Source organism: Poeciliopsis prolifica, unplaced genomic scaffold, assembly GCF_027474105.1.
Source record: "Poeciliopsis prolifica strain line A6 unplaced genomic scaffold, Auburn_PproV2 SCAFFOLD149, whole genome shotgun sequence".
Classification (NCBI taxonomy): domain Eukaryota; kingdom Metazoa; phylum Chordata; class Actinopteri; order Cyprinodontiformes; family Poeciliidae; genus Poeciliopsis; species Poeciliopsis prolifica.
The window spans coordinates 92,480-110,000 of record NW_026562524.1 but is presented as its reverse complement, the minus strand read 5'-3'; the positions used below and the strand labels follow the sequence as shown (position 1 = coordinate 110,000).

At 46.7% G+C, this 17,521-nt stretch overlaps 2 protein-coding genes and 1 non-coding gene across 8 annotated transcripts; 2 read left to right on the top strand and 1 right to left on the bottom strand.

The window, feature by feature from the left end:
• Positions 1-2,240: 2,240 nt before the first annotated feature.
• On the bottom strand, positions 2,241-9,978 carry LOC129355874 (CXXC-type zinc finger protein 5-like). Its single transcript, XM_055025497.1, has 4 exons — positions 9,805-9,978; positions 6,454-6,649; positions 5,319-6,356; positions 2,241-2,457 (listed from the first exon to the last, which is right to left on the bottom strand). Exons 2-4 carry the CDS (start codon positions 6,568-6,570, stop codon positions 2,410-2,412), a joined length of 1,203 nt encoding a protein of 400 aa, XP_054881472.1. The 5' UTR covers positions 6,571-6,649; positions 9,805-9,978; the 3' UTR covers positions 2,241-2,409.
• A 3,484-nt stretch (positions 9,979-13,462) lies between these two features.
• Positions 13,463-16,453, top strand: LOC129355871 (PRELI domain-containing protein 1, mitochondrial-like). Of its 6 annotated transcripts, XM_055025493.1 has the most exons (7): positions 13,465-13,642; positions 13,853-13,962; positions 14,255-14,360; positions 14,589-14,814; positions 14,922-15,035; positions 15,274-15,352; positions 16,318-16,453. In XM_055025493.1, exons 3-7 carry the CDS (start codon positions 14,269-14,271, stop codon positions 16,425-16,427), a joined length of 621 nt encoding a protein of 206 aa, XP_054881468.1. In that variant the 5' UTR covers positions 13,465-13,642; positions 13,853-13,962; positions 14,255-14,268; the 3' UTR covers positions 16,428-16,453. The 6 variants fall into 6 exon arrangements, with proteins under 6 accessions (XP_054881469.1, XP_054881468.1, XP_054881465.1 ...); XM_055025490.1 differs by lacking the exon at positions 13,853-13,962 and having other exon boundaries at positions 14,258-14,360; XM_055025489.1 differs by lacking the exon at positions 13,853-13,962.
• Positions 13,887-13,958, top strand: trnag-ucc (transfer RNA glycine (anticodon UCC)). The gene has a single exon. It is a non-coding gene; the product is annotated as a tRNA-Gly (tRNA).
• Positions 16,454-17,521: the final 1,068 nt, after the last annotated feature.

Below are 17,521 nucleotides of genomic sequence, written 5' to 3'. Positions count from 1 at the left end.
TTAAACTGGTTATTTAAACTGGTTATTTAAACTGGTTGAGTCATTTAAACTGGTTATTTAAACTGGTTGAGTTATTTAAACTGGTTATATAAACTGGTTGAGTTCTCTGCAATGGTTCTGAGCGGCTGACTCCAGAACCATTACTGAAACCCACCAGTGAAAAACCGGTCCTGCTTGCTGGATGTATCAAAACTCATTACAATTAGATTATGATTAGGATAAATTAGGATTTATGGACATTAACAGAGAGCCGTTTACTGAGCTGCATGCTGTGGTTTCCATCCTATAAAAAACGACCCTCATTAAGTGTCTAATTTAATGAAGTCGGGTCCAAATGTTTGACAAGAACCTCACCTGCATTTCCTCTGAAATCACCTAGAGAAATCGGTTCGTCTGCCACCAAAACCTCTTCTGGAAAACGAGCTTTCAAGATAAAATTTTAATGAGAATGTCTCGGTGTGTACAAGGAATCACTGAGCGTGTTGTCAAACGACAAACAGGAAATGACACAGTTGCAGTGTGGAATGATCCGATGTGGTTCGGCTCGGTTCCGGAGGTCCCAGAGTTCTGCTCGGCGGATCCAAAGCGTCACTGCGAATTCCCACGCTGCATTCGCGCTTCTGTTGGTCCACCAGATGGTTCAATGTTCAACTGGTACAGGAACTGGTTCTGAACTCTCTCTGAGGTCCCGTCGGGCCCAACAAGCCCAATTAGTGGCGGTAAAACATCAAAACCTTCAATTAGAGGACCAGAACCAGTAAAATGGTTCCTTTCAGCCTTATAAAACCTTCTGGACCTTCGACTGCACCCTTAGGAGCCTTCCATCTACACAAACCCAATAAATGATCACAACTCTTTCATTTGCCAGATTCAAATGAACCAAATAAGTTCTGGACCACCAAGAGAGTTAAGAAGCAGCTCAGGTTGTTCAGCAGAAACACCGACCAGCACAAGTCGACCAAGGTGCCGTTTACAGTCCTTAAGGAGGAGGTAGACAGAGAAATGGGTAACAGTGATGTGGTTATTGTAGTCCTACTGTGGGGAACTTGTAGTCCATATTAACAGTCCTGGATCACTTCCTGCTGAGGTCAGCTTGTGAATCCTCTTTGAGGTTAGCTTGTCAGCCAGTTTTGGTCAAACTGAAGGAGTCTCTGCGGCTGAGTCCTGAATCTTCCTGGGTTTTGCTACAATGGGATTCGTGGTTGGGCTGGGAGGATGAGGATGAAGAGGAGGAAGGCGTTTTAAGGTCTGGGAGGAAACGGTTAATGCTCTTGTGTCGCTGGAAAGTTTAAAACTGTTTTTTTTATCTGGACTTTTCAGTCACTGCCCGGTTTAACCAATCAAAGCGTCGGACTCTACAGTCGAAGTTTGAAGGAGAAGAAAGACAAGTTTGGTTTTCTCTGACAGGATGAAGATTTTCCATCCTCTCTTTGTCAAACCCAAATAAAGCAACAGTTTAAAGTCTCTCCTTCCAGAAGCGTCTCTGTCCTCACGACTCATCTGCTCATCTTTAGAAATGTCCTGAATGGTTCTGCCAGTCCTTCCTGATCCCCTGAGAGTTCTTGGTCTTGGTCCAAGACCTTTAAAAAAATCTGCCCCAATAGTTAGAAATACTGAGCAAACCTCTGCCTGACACATTAAGCATCGACGACCTCTGAACTGAGCGAGGGCAAATGTTCACGACGTCATTTAAGCACTGGGACAAAAACATAACACTGACGAGCCTAAAGGGTTAACGAATGAGTAATTATGGTCCCACTCTGGCAATCCTGGTTCCCAGTAAGACGTCCAGCTGCTCCAGAGATTGGTCCCATGATGAAAAATTGATATTGGGCCTGAAAACAAGACCAGTAATTCATGAACCTGGAGACAGTTATGGTGTCCCAAGGGTCATTTCAGGGATTAAATCTAGTTTAATGCTGATAAATCAGCGTTTAATAGACCCATATAAACATATCTCACTAGGACTGCAAAGATGGAGCAAATCCACTTTTATAAATTAGATAAGATATATTGTTAGAAATAGAACTGAAGTCTGGAGCCTCGTTGCCTCTTGGCTTTGCATGTAATGGCACAAATTTAGCTTTGCATGACCAGATTTGAAAAACCCAAATATAAAGTGAATTCAGGACAAATGAGATGTCAAGATGACTTGCAGTTGATTTGAATTAACAGCTGGTGAGCACAAGACCATTCATGTGGGGAGTCAATCTGGTAAGCCTTTCTGATGAAGGCCTCCTGTTTCCTGCGATTCCTCCTCTTCCTCCTCGTCCTCCATCCAGTCCATGTAGGATTTCTGGACTATCCACACGCGACAAAGTCCTGCTCTGGTTCAGACCAAAGTCCTCTGGCTGAATTTCATTCAGTCCAGGTGTGTCTGCGTTGGTGACTCCACTGGTGAAGGAAAGGCTAGAAGAACCAGCGAAACGCCTCACCGGCTGGGACGGAGGGCGGCCGCTGAGGAGCAAACAGAGAAGAAGAGTTGGTGGAAGAGATGAAGCCATTTGCCTGGCACATTGTAGCTCGACTTATTTATTCAGGTTTGCCTACTAATGAAATGAGTTCCCTCAACGGTTCAGAGTCTTTCTCAAGTCTTCACCCAGTTGACCAGAAACTTTCTCAGCTTCAAACGCAACAGATCAGACTGAAAGGTTAATGTTTGCATCTCTTGGAGAAAAACTTTCTTCTGTGAATCAGAGCATTTACAGGGAGGTATTACGTTTAAAGGGTTGTTTTTTTGGCCTTTTTGTTTTGGACTCTGCAGGACAAAATCTCTGCTGAAAGTGAAGTTCTGACAAAGCTTTAATGTTCAGTAAACAGTAAAGTTTCGGACCGAGGGAAAGTCTGTCGGGTCGACTTCAAAGACAGCAAAGAAAGGATGAGGCAAGAGAGTGAAACCACCTGCCAACACACACACACACACACACACACACACACACACACACACAGGACACACAGGTTCACACACTCGCTGCCGTGCACACGTGCCTGGTGCTGTCAGTCCGTGAGGCTCCACAGGTCCAATTAGTGTGTAATTGAGGAAGATTATGGCTGCTAATTCACTGTCTTCGTAACGCACACACTCCCTGTTTTAGCGTGGAAGGGAGGGAATAATTAGCGTTAGTTGGTAGACATTCCCACAGGAAGTGTGCGTGTGCACGCGTGTGTGTAAGAGAGATATATGGAGTCATCAGTGAGGTCGAAAACCGGTGTCAATGAATTATTGATCGCCGCTACTTCTTACGGCAGAGACGAGTGCTGGCACACACACCCTGAGGAGAAGGCAGATAACATAAATATTCTCCGTTTCCCGCTCTCTGCAGGCTCTCTTTATCTCTGTGAATCAGTGTGGAGCTGGTGTGTGCGTCGGTGTGTGTGCCGGTGTGTGTGTGTGTGTGTTGGCAGCCTGCCAGACCTCGGCAGGCTCCGAGCTCTCGCTTTTCACCACCCACCATCTGCACAGCACTCACACACACTCACTCAGCGGGGTGAGCGATGCCTTCCAGCCTCCCTGGCAGTCATCTGGGTTAAGTGAGCCAGGACACACACACACACAGAACCAAGCACACACACACAGAACCAAGCACACACACACAGAACCAAGCACACACACAGAAACATGTAGAGAGAAGTAAAACCAGATAGATTTTGGCTCCGTCGATGTGTGTACGCGAACATGTAGAGGGTCTAGAAAAGTCTTGAACGTTTCCTCATTTTGCTACATTATAACAACAAACTGTGTTTCAGAGGAAGGAACTGATCCAAGTGTTGCATCGTTTTGGAGTGGAGGCAAAATGGGAGAACATTTCAGGAACCATCTTTCACTGAAGGTAAACCTTGAAGATGCAGCTCAGCTCAGGCAGGTCTCCAACTGGTTTTCTGTCAGAAATGAGGATTTATGTTTCTCTATGTCTGTACTGAAGAGAAGAGTCTCCATAGGATGATGTTGCCACCACCGTGTTTCACTGTGGTTAGGGTGATCTGTAGTGTTGTGTAACTTTTCACCCTTTACCAGGAGAACCTAAAGGGCGGCTGGACTCTTCATGGTTCAGGAGGTTTTATAGCTAAGGAACATCTTTACTGGCTGGGACTGTAACATAGTTGGGTCAACCGAAAACATCTTTATTTGTTGCATAAAAGTTCAGTGAGTTTGATCTTTCTGCAACACAAATGCAACCACAAAGGAGGATGTTGAAGCGATGTTGAACATTCTGCTGTGTCTGTCTTTTTGTCCGACTCAGAGAAGAAGAAAACCAGAACAGGCTCAGAAAAAGAAATATGAATGAAGACTCCCAGATACTGTACACCACAAACCTTGTCCTACGTGGTTGAGATTTTCTGGTCGATCATATCGTTTGCATTCATTTCCTGTAACAAGTTCCTTCATTTCCTCCAGTCTGAATAGATTCTGGCATGTTTGATGAGCCAGTTGCCCACCAATCTGCTTTGTGCAACACAAAGTACTTGATCGCCAAAATTTGCCTTTGCCCATACGTGTCCGACAGACGTTTGCCTCTCGGACACGCAGATCTCCGTGGAGTGAAGTACAACCACTCCGGAGTCTTGTGACTCCAGCCAATCAGAGAGCAGTTTCTAAAAAGGAAGCTGGTTCTACGTAACGTTTGCGATTGGAAAACCCAGATAGATTTGATCATGGTCTCTGTATCCTGTCCATCTCTTGCTCGGCTTTCTTTCAATGTGGGATTTGTTCTTACCTGTTTTATTAAGACGTCAGTTTTATAGATTGTCAACTAATGTCCCTCTTGTCAACAGATTGTCCCTCTTGAGCCACAGATCTCTGCAGCTCCTCCAGAGTTACCTACTAGCTGGTTCCCTAATTAATTCTCTCCTGTCAGTTTAGGTGAATGTCTGATCTTGGTAGATGTCCAGTCGGTCTCTCCATGTTCAGACGGTGGATTGGTCGTCGCTCTGGGGACAGTTTGGGATGTTGTCGTAGAATCTAACCTTCCTTTTACCGTCTCCAGAACTTCCCCCTTCAGCTCGGTTCCTCTGCCTCATTCCATCATCGTTTTCTCTCCAATTCAAAACAAGGACCTACTTTGAGTAATTCAGTGAGAATAAGTCATGAGTGTCCATCTCCAGGCCTTACGGTTCCCTGTCCCGCTAGTTTTAGATCTCTCTGCTCCAAGACAGAAGATTCAAAAGGTTCAACTCTCAACACATCAAAATGTTCTGCAGAGTCCGGTTGATGACCGTCACTTCATTCAGGTGCTGATCCAGGGAAACAACCAAAACATGCAGAATTTCTACTGTTGTATGGCTTGATTTGTGTTTTACCCTACGTGTGCTGAACTCACCTCCAGCACCCCACCTCCTCCACCGGGCTTCTTCTTCAGCTCCTCACACTTCCTGAACTTGCAGATCTGGTGACCCGTCTTCCTGTTGCGGCAGGATGAGCAGACGCCGCAGTTGATCAGTCGTCTGCACGGGCCGCATACGCCACAGCGCTTCCGCTTCCTCTTCGCCACTGTCCCTGACGACGATGAAGATGATGAGAGAGAGAGACACCCCCTGCTGTCACCCCTGATGATGAAAGGGGAGGAGGAGGAGGGGCAGGGGGAGGAGTTGGTGTGCTGCTGGCAGTCCGTTAGCGCCCGCTGGCCGCTCGTCATCTGAAAAGCGCTGCTGGCGTCAGAAATCCCGCCTCCTGCGGATCCCATCGCCATGACGATAACCCCAGGGGGTAATCCCAGCCCCCCCAGGAAGCCACCGCTCATTACTCCTCCCCCATTGCAGTTGCCGCCCTCCGATAGGCCCATCATGTCCGGGTGGGCGTGTCCCTGCTTGTTCATGACGCCACAGTCGGCCCCGCCACTGTAACCAGGGAGAAAGTTCCCGTTGCTCGGCGCGATCGGGTGATGGTGCGACGTTCCCTGGCTGACAGGAAGTGACGCAGTGTGTCCCTGTTTCTCAGCTCCTCCCCCTTCAGTCCCGCCAGCGGCCCCTCCCCCCCCGGGCCCCCCGCCGCTCTGGTGCATGCTGCTGCTGTGGGGGTGCGAAGAGGTCATGTGACCTGGCGTCGCCGAGGGGTGGTGGTGGTGATGCGTTGGCGCCGTAGCTACGGGTTTGGGCCTGCCCCAGAACATGGCCGCCGGGTGGTTCATGTTCATGTTGTCATGGCAACCCCAGGGGGCTGTCGCCATGGCACCCAGCCTGGCAGCGGCGGGGGGGAAGATGGGAGCGGCGGCCGCCAGACGAGCCGCCAGTTTGGCCGACTGTGGGAAGTTTGTCACGTTCATGTTCATGTTGACGTTGGTCTTGTAGAAGGTGGCGATGGACGAGCGGTACCGGTCCATCTCGGTGGTGTAGTCCAGCATCGGCGCTAGGCCCGACACCTGCAGCAAAGACCTCCATCACTTTTCATCACGCCACAGACCAGCAATCCACCAGGCAGCTGATCGCATCTCAGACATTCAGAAAACACCAACTCACCTGGCCCTGGCTGCCGTAACCATGGTGATTTGGGTGATGGTGAGAGGGGGCGGAGCTTCTCTGCAGCATCGAGGAGAGGTCACTCTCTACACACACGCCGCTCGTCATTCCCGACATGACCTCTCACACGCACAAACACCATATGAAGACGTTTGCTCAGCTAGCAGTTAGCCCTGTGAGGTCACTGCGTTTTGGTCTGTGAATGAAAAAAGATCAGACATTGATTTCTACAGATCACATCACCTCCCATTCTGGGGTGACCTCTTACCCAATATCAGTTAATAAAAGAGCACAATCAGATCTATAGATGCTGGTTTATCAGATATTATATTCTTCCAGCATATCAGAGCACCAAGTCAGCCATATATTCCCCCTTTGACATGTTTGAACCTTTGTGTTCCCTGGTCAGCACTATTTCCTCCTCCTTTTGGCTTTAGACCTGGGAAAGCACGCCTCGTATCACCTCCTATATGCAACCAGCCCTACTCACTTATTCCAGTACAGTAGAGGGCGATATAGCATTTTGGGTTCGTGATGTAAAGCTGTTGATGCAAAGTTGGAACTCAAAGCTGGGAATGATGCCTCAACAAACCAAGCTGTATTGGGTCATCCTTATATTTCAGAAGATGTTTGACAAAACTGTTGGTGTCTATCTCCAGCAGTCATTGGGTAACAGACAGGGTGCACATCGCGGGGCAACCATACGCACCTAAGGACAATTTACAGAGACCAATGAATCCAATCTCATTTTTGGACTGTGGGAGAAGGTCAGAGTACCCAAAGAAAGCCAAGCCATGACCAGCAATCCATGCAAACTCCACAAAAAAGACTCCAAACCAGGCAATGATGCACCACCGTGCAGCCATAACCCCATGTAATGCAGCGATGCAATTCATTTTTTCATTGTCCAAAAATATGAAAGACACATTTACACACATGCTCAGACAAGATGGAGAGTCCTAGTTCAAACATTTCTTCCAGACATGGATAACAAGTTGAAGGTGATGCTGTGTTTTAGTCTAAATGTAACTGTAATTATTTTGGTTTGAAATATGTATTAAGTTAGCATATAAACTGGAACAGAAAAATATGCAGTAGTTCAGTCTAATTCAGTCGCTGTATGAAAAAAATGATTTGTAAAGCCGATGGAAGAGACCATACGTATTCCCTTTCTGAATCATAAAAAAAAACAAATCGGTAAAACAAAGAGAAATGAGAAGGTGCAACTCAGGGAACTAATCCTGATAAACCCCATGACATCATCATATACTATAGTCTGTTGATCCCCCTCTCTTTGCAACGACCCAACAGAAACTGAGTCATACAAAACAGTCCAAACCTAGAAAACGCAACGCATCGTTCTGGTTGCTTCTCTAAGGCAGGATCAACCTTAAAATCATCCTCAGACAGCATTACCATCCCTTGATGGTGGAAGGAAAGAGCCTCCATTTTGTTTGGGTCAGTCTGGGTGGTTGTACAGATTCATATTAGACAGGGTGGCTACCTTTGAAGCTACACTGTACCATAAGGTATTCCCAAATCCAGCGCCGTAACTTTTTCGGTACACCCTTAATTCTACACATTTGAATCAAATAGTGAATTACCAGAACTGTGCAGAGCTGACAGATGCTTAACGAGCCATTTGATCCAGATGTTGGAGAAGGGAGGTATCTAACGATGGTAGATCTCAAGGACCGGCTGTAGGGAATCCTGCTGCACAGCAACAAACCTCTAAGGTATGACTTCAGTTACCTCTAGCAGTGACAGAGACCCGACTCTAGTTTGGTGTTTCCTACAGACCATTTATCGTCAACATCGTTTTTACTTGCTGCTGCTTGTGTTTCGGTTCTCCTGTGACCGGCCAGGTGACCCCCACACTGGTCCCTGGCAATGGTGATGCATCAGACGATGACAGACAGCCGTCTCTTCCATGTCACTATTAATCTGGTTGTATCCAGGTCCAAAGGTGTTCAAAATCCTCTGACATCAGGATCACCAATGAGCTAAAACCACCAGATCTGTTTATCTTCAAAAATTGATTTTGAAAATGATTGTTGAAGAATCTGCATAATCAGCAGATATCCCAATATCCAGACTCAACCAGTCTGATGTTACGCTTAGAATGGGAAAGGAAAATCTATAAACTTGTTAAATCCTACCCCAGTCCCTGAAAACCAGTAATAATTTGATGTGATATTATAATCTCTTGCAAAGTTTTTCATTTCATTTCCGTTTAAGATGTAGTTTGTCACCCTGTGTTTTTAATTGCTAAGATCTGTCCCCAAAAGTGTTGACTTCCAGGAGACGTAATGTTCTCGTCCCAGTGGTGATGGCTACCCGGTTACCTCAACATTAACAAAAACTCCTGATTTTAACTGATTTTGTTTAGTTTGAGATTGAAAGACATCAGCGTGAACGTGTCGTCAAATCGTTCCAAACGATTTGAAAAGTCTAAACTAAGGCTCTACGACTGATTAGTGGCCCAAATACCCCCAACTTTTCGGTTCCATTAGAACATTTCCATGTTGACGTCTTTTCACTTTCATCCCATTATCTGTTTACACAGAAGGCAGAGAACCAAGCTGTGTCCTCAGTTTGGTTCCCAGGTTCAGTTTGGTTCCCAGATTCAGTTTGGTTCCCAGGTTCAGTTTGGTTCCCAGGTTCAGTTTGGTTCCCAGGTTCAGTTTGGTTCCCAGGTTCCCTGGTTCAGTTTGGTTCCCAGGTTCAGTTTGGTTCCCAGGTTCAGTTTGGTTCCCAGGTTCCCAGGTTCAGTTTGGTTCCCAGGTTCAGTTTGGTTCCCAGGTTCCCAGGAGGTTCTGGACAGTTGGGAGTGTTGCCTGGTCTCTGCCTCCATGGTGGCAGTGAAAACAGACCAGCCAGCAAAGCTTCGGTGTGTGAACAGCAGCAGACTGCCGGTGTGTGAATGAGTGTGAAATGTGGGTGTTTGTCAAAGGAAACAAACGCGTGCAGCCTCCAACACAGTGTGTGCCTATCGCGTGTGTGTAGTCAGTGTGGAAATGTGTGTCGGCTCGTGCGTGCGTGCGCGCGCGCGTGTCCCACCCCCTCATTCCCTCCTCCCCCCGCCCCCCCTCTCCAACCCTCAAACTCCCCCGAGGCGTAACTAATTACCCTGTCTGGTCAAGCGGGCCGGCGCGAGCTCCGACAGAAGGTCACAGCGGCCACCGACCGCGAGGGGAAAACGGCTCTCCCACGCGACACATTAACACCTCCCCCCCTCAGGCTCTGAAAGCCAAGGAGCAGGGAGGAGGAGGAGGGAGAGAGAGGGGAGGGAGCTGGAGGGGTGGGGGGTCAAACACAAAAAAGGCAGAGCCGATAACGACCGATAAATACCGTGAACGCAGCATGCAGTCCGATACAGCGAGGAGGAAGGGAGAAGATGGACGGCGCGTGCTGCTGCTACTTACCGGCCCCGCGAGGAGGAGGAGGAGGAGGAGGAAGAGGAGGAGGAGGAGGAAGAGGGTGATGAGGAGAAAGAGGAGGAAGGAGGAGAAGACCGTCTGGGAATTAGCCGCCACGGATCATGGCTGGCGGGGAAGGAGACAGAGAAAGAGAGGAGAGGAGGGGAGGGGGGGAGAGGAGCTCCGGGAGGGATTTGTCGGTCTGTTGGTACCAGGAGGAGGAGGAGGAGGTGATGGAGGGAGGGATAACGGGGAGAGGGGGTTGGAGGAGGAGGAGGGGGCGGATGGATAATCACCTGGGCTTGGCACAAGCGAGCGCGAGGCGGGGAGAAGGAGGGAGGGCGAGGCGTTAAATTAGCCCGGCCGAGGAGAAGGAAGCGGCTCTGTGGAGACCCTGCAGGGGAGGAGGAAGAGAGGCGAGGAGCTCGAGGAAAGCAAAGCGAGAAAACACAGCACCGCGGGAGGAGAGGGGCGGGGAGGAGGGGTGATGAATAATGGCGGAGGTTATGAACGGATACGTGCGTCGCTCTCGCGGCAGGGCGAGAAGGGGAGGGGGAGGCAGGGGGGCCACACGACGCTGATGTTCGGTAACAGAGAGGGGAGGCAGTGTGTGTGTGTGTGTGTGTGTGTGTGTGTGTGTGTGTGTGTGTGTGTGTGTGTGTGTGTGTGTGTGTGTGTGTGTGTGTGTTCTGCTGTCGGCAGCGCCCGTGGCGGCGCGGCGTGCCGCGCGCGGTGTGGACGGTCTGATTGGCGCGTGGAGAGGTGAGGAGGAAACAGGAGGCGCGAGAGCTGGCAGGTGATTGGCTGCTGGCCACTAACAGAGAGAGAGGCAGAGAGACCTTTGAGAGAAACGGGAGAGAGAGAATGAATGAAGAGCTCTGGGTTTTTCTGCTGTTTCCTTTTGTAAAACTGAAACTCCGGACTTTTCCCGACTGATTTGTGTGTTTTTGATAAAAATGTCTTAATTATATAAACTTTTTGAAGTTGTTTAATAATAATCCTAACACACATTAACTGATTTAAAAGCCCTTTTTACTTATTGTTACCTTCACACACTAAATGCACACTCTTAGTATTTCAGTGTTGAAGCTCTGGGGGAGCGATGGATGCTTGCAGCGTCTTGTTGAATCCAGAGGACACCAAGATGCTTTTCGCTACGTTCACACGCTGCTGGTGGAGAGCTGCTAGTCGCCTCAGCTGCCCTGGGCCAAACAGAGGTGCATCATGCGCCCTCTGACCTCCACCAGCAGGCAAGGCATTGTCATTGCCTAAGGACACAATGACAGAGGCTGACGGAGCGGGAATCAAGCCGGCAGCCACCAACTGAGGGACAAACTCTTTCCACTGTCGCCCCATACAGGGTGTAACAACGACACATTACACCCATAAGGCTCAGGCACCACACTGAGGAGAGAGTCACTGCAAGGCACCGAGGGACCACAGGGCAGAGGGGGCAACAAGGAGTCACTAGGGGGCAACGAGGAATCACTAGGGGGCAACAAGGAATCACTAGGGGATAAGGAGGAGTCAATAGGGGATAAGGAGGAGTCAATAGGGGATAAGGAGGAGTCAATAGGGGATAAGAAGGAGTCACTAGGGGATAAGGAGGAGTCACTAGGGGATAAGGAGGAGTCAATAGGGGATAAGGAGGAGTCAATAGGGGATAAGAAGGAGTCAATAGGGGATAAGGAGGAGTCAATAGGGGATAAGGAGGAGTCACTAGGGGATAAGGAGGAGTCAATAGGGGATAAGGAGGAGTCAATAGGGGATAAGAAGGAGTCAATAGGGGATAAGGAGGAGTCAATAGGGGATAAGGAGGAGTCACTAGGGGATAAGGAGGAGTCACTAGGGGATAAGGAGGAGTCAATAGGGGATAAGAAGGAGTCAATAGGGGATAAGGAGGAGTCAATAGGGGATAAGGAGGAGTCAATAGGGGATAAGGAGGAGTCACTAGGGGATAAGGAGGAGTCAATAGGGGATAAGGAGGAGTCAATAGGGCAGTGGTGGGAACTTCCAGGCCTCGAGGGTCTCCTGCAACTTTTAGATGTGTTTTTACTTCAACACACCTGAGTCAAATAATGAGTTCATTAGCAGAACTCTGGAGAACTTGTCTGTAAATAGGAAGTGATTCAGCTATTGGATTCAGCTGTGTTGGACCAGGTGGACATTGTGTCTGAGAGTTGCAGGACACCGGCACTCGATGACCAGGAGTGCCCACCCCTGTACTAGGGGGCAATGAACAACGAGGAGTCACGAGGGGCAACAAGAAGTCACTGGAAGGCGACAAGGGGCAACGAAGAGTCACTAGGGGTTAATGAGGAATCAAAAGGGGGCAACGAAGAGTCACTAGGGCTTAATGAGGAATCACTAGGGGGCAACAAAGAGTCACTAGGGGTTAATGAGGAATCACTAGGGGGCAACAAAGAGTCACTAGGGGTTAATGAGGAATCACTAGCAGCTGAAGTCAGGCTGGCAGCAGTGAGAGGCGTAGTGTCTGCAGCAGTGACTGGAGGTGTGAAGGGCGCAGGAGATGCAGCCGGCGCTCCGGCTGGAGGTGGTGCTGGTCCAGAGATGTTGGAGCGGGAGAATGGACTGTCCGGCTTAGGAGGCAGAAGGTCGACAGCCATGACAGCTAAAGCTGTCTGGCGTTCCCACGCTGCCTTCTGCTGCAGCTCCACCAAACTCAGCAAACAGAGATGGATGGACCTGCACTCCAGCACATAGAGGAGCTAATCACGATCCCAAGAGGCCCTAGAGGTCTGAAGGCGAAGTATGGCTCTGCCATAATCTCTCTATGGTCTTTGATTGTAGATTTTAAGTCATTGGGTCCATCAAGTATGTTTCTTAACGTGCCTCACTGTAGTTACTGCATCTGTCATGAAGTGCGGTTGTAGATGGTGAGACAGACACGGTGGAGTCAGGTTGAAGTGAAGGAATGATGACTTTAATGAACAAATACTCAATCCATTGACCAGGCAGCACAGAAAGAGCAGAAGTCTAAGAACTCATGACTGGTAGCAACTGGTAGTACAATAGACATGAGAACAACAAGAAGGCTGGACAACAAGAAGGCTGGACAACAAGACGGGTTGACAAGGACCCAACAAGGACCACAGGTGGGATTAAATACACAGAGGGTAATCAGGAAAACGAGAAGAATCAAGGGGTAGGCAGGACAACATGGAGATTCAATAGACACAGAAACCTAAAATAAACACATAGAAAACTCAGATCCCCACACACTCATAGCAGAATTGGTCTCAGCGCTACAGCTGAAGATAACGTCTGCAGTTTTCCATGTTTTTGCTCTCGCATGCCAAGTATTTTTGTGCCTAGATATTTCAGCTTCCCAAATTGCATTTTCTTTTAAATATTTTAGATATGCTCTTTGACAAGACTGTAAATAGTCTGATTTTCTATAAATAATTAGAAGTTACTTTCCAAAGAAAAACCAGTGTATCCAGAACCGTGAATCGGCACGGGTCCACTTTTTAAGACATAAATGTAAAGTCTCAACAGAAAACCTTCAGGAATCCTGAATTCAACAAGGTGAGAAAAACAGGGAGGCTTCTGCTCTAAAAATGACTAAATGTCGACATCTAGCGGAGGAAACGGGGATGTGCTGTTATTGGTTTGAGCTACTGGTTTTACTTGGATGTTCACCGACAGAAACTGTAAGCAGTTATTGTCACACCACCGGCAGAATCTTCAGTAATGCGGCTTTTATGTCGTCGAGTCCAGACTTTTACTCCGAGCTGATCCCGCTGCAGGTATGTTAGCTCCGCTGCTAGCGGTTAGCCTCGCCGTCAGCTCCGGGTGCCCGGGCTGCCGTTAATGTCAGCAAACGGCTAATATGGAATAAACGGAGCAGAACGACAGAGAACCGAGAACCATTCGGTAGTCGGGGTTAGAAAACCGAAGAACAGAACCAGCTCACATAGAAACAATAGCAGTTGTCATAGTGCTTTTCCTCTGTACAGTCAAGTGGAGACGTCGGGACGCTGGTGTATGTAAGCGTTGGTGGTATAGTGGTTAGCATAGCTGCCTTCCAAGCAGTTGACCCGGGTTCGATTCCCGGCCAACGCATAAGGTGACTTTTTATTTTTTGTTCTTTCGTGTTTATTTCATAATTTATTAAAATGTACATATCAGCTATTCGTTGCGAGACTTTCACAGTAAATGCAGGAATAACAGAAAAAAAGCAGGCAAGTACATGTAGTGACTATGTAAAACAATCTTGTTCTACCTAAATTTTATTTTTGATATGTAGTGTGGATTTTGCCAAATTCAATATTATGGATACTACACTTAGAAATTGGATATGTTTGAAGTGCTTTATTGAATAAAGTAAATGAAGTTGCTGAATGTTCTGTGGCCTCCAGCAGTGAGTCCAGACATGGGCCGGTACGTCTACAGCGAGGCCCACATCAAGAGTCCATGGCATCAAGTTCTGGCTGCTTTCTGGCAACGCTACCCAAACCCATACAGGTGATTACTCTAAGTAGTGGCCTCCAAATCATAAAAACATTAGAAATATGTGAGTCATATCTTCAAATCAGTCAGTGGACATGAACTTTAACCTCTGGTAGATCACTATCACCTCCACTCACCACACAGCCCAGCTGGTGTGGAGAAACATCTTTATTGACATTTTAAGGCTGAGTATGTCTGGGTCTTAAGCTAGAAGCTGATTGGACCTCTGGTTTTGTGTGCCAGCACTCATGTCCTCACAGAGGACGTCCTGTACCGGGAGGTCACCTCCGCCAACCTCTTGTTGTCACGGAGACTGCTGACCAAAACCAACCGGTTGCCAGGATGGGCGGAGCACATCTTTCCCACCCACATGGCGCGGGCCGTCTACGTCCTGGAGGACTCCATCGTGGACCCGGAAGCCAACACCCTCATCACCAAGACCTGGAACCTGAACCACAACACCCTGATGGTGAGACATGGCAATGTTTCTGTGGACGTCGTCTGTGTCCTGTCTGAGGGAAGTACTGCTATTTCATTATTGATTTGAAGTGAAATGTCCAGTTTTAATCCTCTCAGACGGTGGTGGAGCGCTGCATGATTGAACAGGACGGCAGTCAACCCACATGGACCAAACTAAAGCGAGAAGCTTGGATCTCCTCTTCTGTTTATGGGCTGGCCCGGCCCATTCAGGTAACATAAAAATACCAGCAAGTTTAATCGAATCTTTAAGACCTGGACTCAGTGTCTTCATTTTGATGAACCTCACGACTATAGAAAAGAAAGTATGGGGAAGACATGAAGTGGTGTGCATTGTACCTGAACCTGGTCCATCCAGGACATGTGAAACGTTCCTGGATGAGAGCATTGATCACCTGTAGTTAATATGTCCAGGTAAGTCATTTGTCTAACTGTCCCTATTGGTCCATAGGAATTTGGCGTAGCGCGGTACAAAAGCAACCAAACTCAAGCCATGAAGGGGTTGGACTACGCTCTGACCAAGATACAGAGTAAGACGAAGATTAGTATTTATCTATCGCACGAAAACACCTCTTACTTACCTCACCAATACAACCACAGGGTGACTCAACAGCTGGGTGGTAGTGGACACCATTCAGAGGAGCTGTAGCTCAGAGGTAAAGGTTGTCATCCTCCAAATGGAAGATTCTGGTTCTGCCTGTGGCAACCTAGTCCAGATCTTTATCTTTAGTCAATTCCTGAGATACTTAAGAGGATTCTGTTTTCTAGTTCATGTGTTTTGTGGATGCCTGTAGCTTCTGAGGCATTTTTAAGGTACCAGGGTTATTTTTACTTTTACCTCTTGTATTCCTTCTAAACCTAAAGCAAATGTCCATTTTCCCGACACACAGTCTTTGTTTGTGGCAGTTATGTACAGGGTCTTGGGAACCTCCTGGTCTCATCTTTGTATTTTAAAGGTAATTTGGTTCTGTTGGTCTCTTCAAGCCATGTCGTTCATCATACAGTGTAGCAGTTGGTGGCTGAGTGTAAAGCAGCTGGAATGAGTAAAGGCTCCTCAAACTCTTAGACTGGTTGCACCAACTCAACCTTGGTGTTGCTTACAAATGAGTTTGATGTGAACCTGGCATTAGATGCCAAATGTGTCTCGATTTGTACACAAAGAAAATCTCTTAAAACCTGGCAGCTCTCTGTAATATTTCTATACAACGTTCTTCCACTAGATGTCGCTGTATGTGCAGATTGTACCTTAATGCTACTAGCATATTTCGGTTAATTGTTGTTAAATAAAAGACGGAAGAATAAAATATATTGAGATGCCATCTTTCTCCAAATATTTGTTCCAGTATATAAAACATTAAAACTGAAGGTTTACTTACTTATTACCACGACTGTATTTGTTCTTTAACTTTACGTTGGATTACTATACATTCACTACTTTATCATAGTAATACAGATTCTTGCATCAACCAGTCTGTTTTCTATTGTCTTCCTCCAGGTGAAGAGCTTTCCTGTCTCAATGGCGACCAGGAAGACTCAGAGAAACCCAAGCCCCGCCCACCAAATGCCCCGCCCTCTCCATCCAAGAAACCCAATCAGTTTGCCTGAAACGGTAACAGGAGTCAACAAAATCTGCTGCTCTGAACTCATTGGTTGTAAAGTTACAGATTAAAATTGGTTACTTAAATTTGCCTTTTTTAAATAAGAATTAGTAGAGATTTTATTTGTAATTTTATTGATTTATTGAGTGTTGCTGTCATTTTTACACAAAGAAACAATTTATTTTAAATGTATTATAACAGTTCTTGTTCAATAAATTTCTCTTTTTTATCTATCATTTTTGTTTCTTGTGTTCAATAAACATGATTTATAAAACTACTAATTCAGCCATTTATATTGAGTTAAAAACACACAACTTTGTTCAAATTATTTGCACTTAATCTAAAAATGTAGCACTGAATGAATGCTGTATGAGGTGAAAGCTTTGAGGTGAAGATAAATTGATCTAATGTCTCTTAGCAGCTTATCAGATTAACGTCTCTGTTGTTCAGACCGACATTAAAATGTGATAATGGTGCTGTTCCCTGTTTGCTTTACAGGCTCAAGGTGTTTCGTTTAACTTTGAATAAAATATAAAACGCGTAAGTTCCAGTAAAATAACCCCAGTAAACCCTATGGGTACCAGTAAGGTACTCTGAACCCAGTAAAGTAACAAGTTGGTCCCAATAGGGCTGAAGAACATAACGCGATATAAAAGTTTCATATCAGTTGATATTAACAATTATTGATCATATTTTGATGTGACTCTTTATGTTTTATCCAGTTTCTCTCCAGTTTAAGGCAAAAGCCTTAATCCTGCTGTGTCCCAGAGTTCAGGGAAATTATCAAATATAATATTTCACATACTTTTATCAATATTAATCACGTGTCTATCACGACATATATTGTTATTGACTTATTGCCCAGTCAGTTCCAGTTAGTTTAGGGCTCCAGACCTGTGGGCTCTGTGAACCTTTTATCTTCCGCTAAGTATCATAATGATGCAACACTTTAGCTTCTGCTAAACTGAGTGTGGTGCTAACATTTTAGCGCTACAGTGCCTTAGTATTCAGTGATTCAGTTGATAGTATGTTGAACTTTATTTTTCACTGAGCTCAGGCCTTTTAGTGACATTTTTCTACCAGTTTTGGTCCACTTTTCTT